Source organism: Diceros bicornis, chromosome 11 (assembly GCF_020826845.1).
Source record: "Diceros bicornis minor isolate mBicDic1 chromosome 11, mDicBic1.mat.cur, whole genome shotgun sequence".
Classification (NCBI taxonomy): domain Eukaryota; kingdom Metazoa; phylum Chordata; class Mammalia; order Perissodactyla; family Rhinocerotidae; genus Diceros; species Diceros bicornis.
The window spans coordinates 20248829-20255537 of record NC_080750.1 but is presented as its reverse complement, the minus strand read 5'-3'; the positions used below and the strand labels follow the sequence as shown (position 1 = coordinate 20255537).

The 6709-nt window shown below is 35.4% G+C and overlaps 1 protein-coding gene across 3 annotated transcripts in view; it reads right to left on the bottom strand.

Moving 5' to 3' along the window:
• Nucleotides 1-2498: 2498 nt before the first annotated feature.
• INTU (inturned planar cell polarity protein) overlaps nt 2499-6709 on the bottom strand; it is a 77252-nt gene continuing 73041 nt past the window's right edge. For 2 of the 3 annotated variants that reach the window (XM_058550026.1, XM_058550028.1), the window contains one exon: nt 2499-5759. In XM_058550026.1, the coding sequence (XP_058406009.1) occupies nt 5648-5759 (112 nt within the window). In that variant the 3' untranslated portion in view covers nt 2499-5647. The remainder of the gene's footprint in view (nt 5760-6709) is intronic. The other variant, XM_058550027.1, reaches the window with a different exon arrangement.

Sequence of the window (6709 nt, the reverse complement as noted above, 5' to 3'; positions counted from 1 at the left end):
TCCTTGCTGGGTGGGGGCAGGGTCAGGAGGCAGGGGGTTACGAGCCGGGAAGATGCGGGAAGAGACTTGAGAAAGCCCGTTCTCTATAAGGATATTTAGCAGCCAAAACTAGAGCAGAGCAGTAAACCAACAGTTTGGGATTAACTGAATTTAGTTCTAGTTCCCAGGATTCCTTCCGTTTTCTGGTAGAAATCACTTTAATTTCTGCTCTGTTACTTTACCAGGGGTCGTTTGTCTAGGCACTATCCCACTGTCTGGTTTTGCGGATTGCACCCCCATGGCCTAATTCAACATGTTCCTCTTTCTCCTGTATTTTATTTAAATTGGTAATTCTATGTAGAGCAGTGGTTCTCAATCCAGACTGCACATTCAAAGGAGACGGGGAGTGTTTCGTTTTGTTTTACTAATGCTTGGGCTTAGGGAATTCTGATGTGCAGGGTTGAGAACCAATGACCTATTCTAGAACAGTGGTTCACAACCTTTTTGATTTTAGGACCCCTTTTCACTCTTAAAAATTATTCAAGACCACAAAGAAGCTTCTTTTTTGTTATCTATATTATTTACTGTTTTAGAAAGTGAAACAGATAATTTAAAAATATTAATTCCTTTAAAATAATAAATCCATTACATAAATAACATTTTAACTATTATCCAAAACAAACAAAAATGTATTGAGAATAGTGATGTTTTATATTTCTGAAAATCTCTTTAATGTGTGGCTTAATAAAAGACAGGTGGATTTACATGACTGCTTTTGCACTCAGTCTGTTGCATTATCACACACTGTGTAGCAGTGGAAAACTCCACTGTCCACTGAGACGAGAGTAAAACAGGCAAATAATATCTTTAGTATTAAAAGTTTTAACGTCATAGAGTCCAGGATAGGGTCTTGGTGACATCTGTGGCTCCCTCATAACACACTTTGAGAACTCATCTGGAGGCTTATCAGATTTAGGTTTGACTTCTTTGGGCAATAATACTCAGTAGATGTACATCTATCCTGCACATGTTGTCTGTCCCTGTTTTCTTCTACTTCACTTTTTCACTTCATATATCCTGGAGATCCCTCTATAGTAGCATGTAATATATACCTGATTCCTTTTTATAGCTTGTTTGATGGTTTCTAATAAATGGAGATTCCTTCTTATCTCTTCCTCTGTAGGACCTGCAGAGTCTTGAAACACATCTATAAAATAGGAGGAGTTATTGACTTTTTTGAACTTTAGCTTCTAATTTTTCCTTTATTATCTTAAGTGTGTTGTAATGCTTTTGATACTAGTTGTCATTAGTACAAAACCAAATATTTAGGCCAGAAGGATTCCAGAGCAGGAATTTTGTTAATATTTTGATTACCTCGTGTAAAACCAGTTGCCAAGTCCTACTGGTAGCATGTTTGGTGCTACCTTCCTTTCCATAGCAGCTTATTCGACTCTTAACTGGTTTTCCAGCCCGAATCTCCTCCATTGTACATGCTGCTGCCAGATTAATCTTTCTGAAGCAATTGCGTTAATAATCATTATTTCTAGGCTTAAAAAATTTTAAAGTCTTCTCATTGCATTGACTTCAAAATCCTGTGAGAAATCCATTGCAAATTCAAGAAATGATTGGCATTTTATCTGCAAAAATATGAAAAATGAAAGGTTTCAGTCTCCTTTAAGGAAGTTTGAAGCACTAACAAGCACACCGGGAGAAATTTAAGGGGAGCATTACTTGTATCACACTCCAGGCAAGACTTTCTTTTTAAGGTGCCAAGAGAGGTCAAAGGAACCATCTCTGGTCACAGGGAACATAAGTATTTCCAAGGACAGAAAAGCAAGTGTTCTGCTGCTCCCCTGGCAATTTTCTCTTCCTTCCTTTCTTGTCTTCCTTCCTCCCTGCCCCCTACATTTGACTCTACAGTAGACAATGTTTATAGCATATTCCTTTATGATATCCTCAGGCTTATTTCTGACATGTATTCATTGATAGAAGGCAGCAAAAGTGAAAGTACTTAGAATTGTAGCTTTTTACTTTATTAAGAGCTTTGAATCAGCTATTTTCAATAGACTGAGCTGAAAATAAACATTTAACTTGCTGCATTGCATTTTATTTACTGATTTAGGGAACAAAAAAGTTCTAGTGATTTCTACGTTGATATTAAAAGATGGAATCTCAGGGCCTTTGTGCTGTTCACTTGGCTTTCCTTAGAAATCAGCCTGGTTAGTCTCCTCACTTCAGGTCTGGGGTCACCTCAGCAACCCTTTCCCTGGCCACCCTCTCTCCCACACTTCATATCCCCTTTTCTTGTTTCACTTTTTTTTCCCTTGTAGTTTTTATCAACATATTTTACTTATTTGTGGTCTGCCTCTCCCACTGGAACATAAGCTCCGTGAGGGCAGGAATTTTTAGCTATTTGGTTCGGTGTTGTACCCTGGCATCCAGAACAGTGCTTGGCACAGAGTAGAAATTCAATAAATATTTGTTGGACAAATGCATGAAAAGGCAACACAACTGCAAACAAACTTCCAAACCATCTTTATTAAAAACTATCAATATTTTATTAAAATAGCTTCCATTATATAGAATATAGAAATGCAACTCTACAAAATTAAATTATTTTCACACAGTTTAGTGTATAGATTAATGTCTTAGTAACATTTAATAATATATTTTAAAATATCCAAAGTATAATTGCTTGTTCTCAAAAGTGTTTAGTGCTGAATACTTTTTCTCAGCTTCTGTCCAACATTTTGTACAGAAGCAGGTATGATTTAGCTGACTCCTTGGTTTTCAACCAATGGATATTTAACAATAATAATAATACATGGTGGTAGCAGTAGTAGCTAACACTTTTAGAGCCCCTAACATGTGCCAGGCACTATTTAGAGGGAACTCACACAGACAACAAATAATTATTCATAATATTATTTTCAAGAATATTCAAAGCAGACAAACTTAGTAAATTGGTTTCACAGATTTTCCCATTTGTATTAGAAATATAAAAAAGCAGCCATGGCAAATTTACTATCTTGCTGGTAAGCATCATCATCAGTCCCTTGGCACAAATAAGAAACTCTCCCTTGCTGAGTACACTTCTCTAATCTGACAAAAAAAAGGGGAGGGAGGGAGAAGGGCGGGGGCTGGAATCTAAAATGTAATTTTGGGGGCTAAAAAATATATGATGGTGATAAGACAGTACTTGATATTTTTATAAACGGTAGTTATATAATTGTTTGCATTAATAGTCTTTGGTGAAAGGGAACATTTGCAGGATGCTAATAAAATCCAACTTGGATGTTTCTGTATCTGCTAAAGCATACCTCTGGAGTATCTGCACCGTCACTTTGTCCCCCTTTATTTAATAAAGTGGCAGATAGACACTTATTGTCCAATAATGAGACTGATCTACTTTCAGATGTGAATCTGAACATATTTGGAAAAACTGGCAGGTAAGTTTACTTACAATTCTTACTTACAATGCTTGCTTCAATATCCATTTAGAGATGAAAACCAAGATAATGTTTGGTTTTATTTCTTTAAACTGCAGTGTCTCTGCAACATGGACATTACAGTATACATCTACAATATAGCAAATGATTTTCCCCTTATTAAGATTAGTAGTCTGCTACAAAAATAACTTTTTATTTCAGTTATTGAGCAGTGGTCTCATGATTCCTTGACACCAGGAAAGCAGTTCAAAAGACCAAAATTTCATTAAATGAAACAAAAAAAGTCCTCTATGATAAAACCCCAAGTCTTAGTTCTTAGTCTGTTTGAAAATCTGAGTTGATCAATAGCTGCATTTATTAATAATTCTCAGTATTAAAAATAGCTCATGGTGTTTCGGGAGATAATAAATACTTTTTAAACAAAGTGTCTTAATACCCCGTATATACAGTCAGGTGTTGCTTAACCACAGGGATACATTGTGAAAAAAATTCATCATTAGGCGATTTTGTCATTGTGCAAACATCATAGAGTGTACTACACAAACCTAGATGGTATACCCTACTACACACCTAGGCTATATGGTACTAATCTTATGGGACCACCATTGTATATGTAGTTTGTCACTGACCAAAACGTTATGTGGCGCATGACTGTATGTACACAAGCAGTCCTAAGACAGTAGTAAAGTGTCTACCATTTGACCAATATTGTGATCTTAAGGGGAGGCTATTTCAAGCATTTTTTACATTTCAAGAACCAAGGCTTCTTGCCCTGCTTTGAATGCCAAAATTAAGGCCCATGAGTCACTAAGAGGACTAATAACAGTGGTCTGCATCTTAAATGCCTGGGTGAAAACCTCTTAAACTGATGACAGATGGATAATGGTGTTTCTAAAACCAAATGTTTCAAATGGTGCACCCACTATGTTTTGCAGTTAGTTCTGACTAAGCTGGAGGGCTCATGTTTGAAGTGGGGGAAATGCAGAGACTGGCTTGGGATGTGCTGGCATAATTTGCCTTCTAAAGCTTAAGTCCTGAAGAGAGAACCCAGTATTGTAAAGTCTTGGGGCATCGGAGACTTCAGGAGGATCCACTGGTAAATGTCAATTAAAAATGCAGTATTTGTTATGTTCTTCCTTCCTCTCAATCCATCAAATTCTCACAGCCAAAGAAAATTCTCATCCCATTAGTTTTCTTTCTCTACTAAAGTGCAAGTAAATTATTGCCCATTAAAGCATCTCCTTTTGGGAAAACCCAATACATAATGATTCATATTTATAAGGCAAAAATTAGTATTTAACAAAGGAAGTCACCATAGGATTTCTTTAGCCAACTTTTTCAGTGTTTTTAACATGATTAAAAAAATTTACATACAGCTTTCCTGAAATTCATGAACTGTATAAAATGTGTGTGTATGCCTGAATATAGTTTAACAAAAAGAAAAACAATGAAAGTTTATGGACAACTAGTTTAAAAAATATATCCTACCCGAAACAGAGCTGACCTGAAAGAGTAAAGGAAATGAAACAAATAAAAAAATAAGTTTAATTTCCATTCCTCCACTCTTCCTCTACAGTGAGGTATCTACTAAAATATTTAAAAAGTATTTGATCTAATAAGGAAGCAGTACTTGGACATGACAAATTTAGGTACTGACCAAGAGGCAAGAGGAAAAAAAAAATGCACATTTTACTTAAGAGAGACTTTAGAAACCTCAATGCAATCGTCTCATTTGTACAGAACTCTGACCTCAGAGAGGTACAAAAGACTTGCTCATGGTCACAGCACTAATTAGTTACAGAACCTGGTCACGTCCTCCCTATTTCATCATTCTTGCACCAGATACAATATTGGTTTTGAGAAAAATACACAATGAATTGAGCATTTTTCCAAGATAAATATTTCCTATGTGAATTTTATATAAAACACTTCACATTATTTCAAACTAGCCAATAAATTAACGTTATATACCACAATGGAAATAAGTTAACAATCCTTTCTTCATATTTTGATCAAGTATCTTTTCAAAAGCCTCACAATACTACAAAAGATTTAGTGCACCAAATCCAACAGCGTGTCATCTCAATATTTAACAATATTATGTTCAATACTGAACAGTGAAGAGAAGCTAAACCTTCTCTCTTTGTGTATGGATTTCAGCAATTCTACCACTACTCAATGCTCCAGGCACAGTGTTGCTGTACATCAAGAAAACACAACTACAAGGTTAATCCAAAGAATAATTTGAAAGCCATTTCGATGGCAATTTCTGTGACTGAGTCATGAAAACAGACGTAAAGTTCCTGAAGTTTGGGATGAAGAAAAAGTCTCCTGTAGAGGAAAAGAACACACTCATTTCAGAAATTCAAAGAACAAAGGAAAAAAACCAACCTTTCAATTTATTTTATTTTTTCTGTTTCTGAGAGAATCAGTAGTAAATTCAAAAACCACTAATCTAAATCTATAGTTGGGGGAAATGCAGCTAGGTTTACTTTTAAATAAATAATATATGCCTTAGCTCAATTATTTTTATTTTTTCAGGTTGCAAAAAAACCTACTTTATCAACATGTATTACCACATCCCTCAGTTTTTAAATATTAAATTCAGTCATTATTATTACAATAAAGCCAATGGTGTTACCACCATTTTAAGTACAATAGTTACTAAACATTGCCATTTACTTTCTAAAGGTTAATTACTATTAAAATATTAAATATATGATAATTCTTTTTAGTAGATAGTATTGAATTGGGATTAACATTGAAATTTTATTTGGTTTTCTTGAAGAGTTAAAATTTTAATCTAAACAGATTGATTAAATAATCAATACTAATGTATATAAATCAAAATACTTAAATCAGGGGTAGTTCTGCCTGATTTCTTTAAATTTCTGTATTCTACACAGATCTGCATCATCGTAATGCAACACCTCTTGATTCTATTCCAGTTGTTGTGAATGTAGTTAAGGCTCCACTGCACACCTGCGTGTGTGCCTAACTATTCTTCTTATCTCTATTCTCTCTTGTGTCCACACCATTCCACTTGCTGCTCCCAGCTTAATCTTTCAATAGCATAGCTCTAATCACACCACATGGAATTGAGCTTATGCTGATGCTCCGAAGCTTGGCTGATTACACATCAGAATCACAAGGGAGTTTACTAAAAACGCAGAGTCCTCCTCCCATAAATTCTGGTTCAGTAGGTCTGGGGTGGGGCACAGGCATCTCTGATTTTAACAAGTGACTCAGGTGATTCTAAATCCCATGGACTAGCATATGGG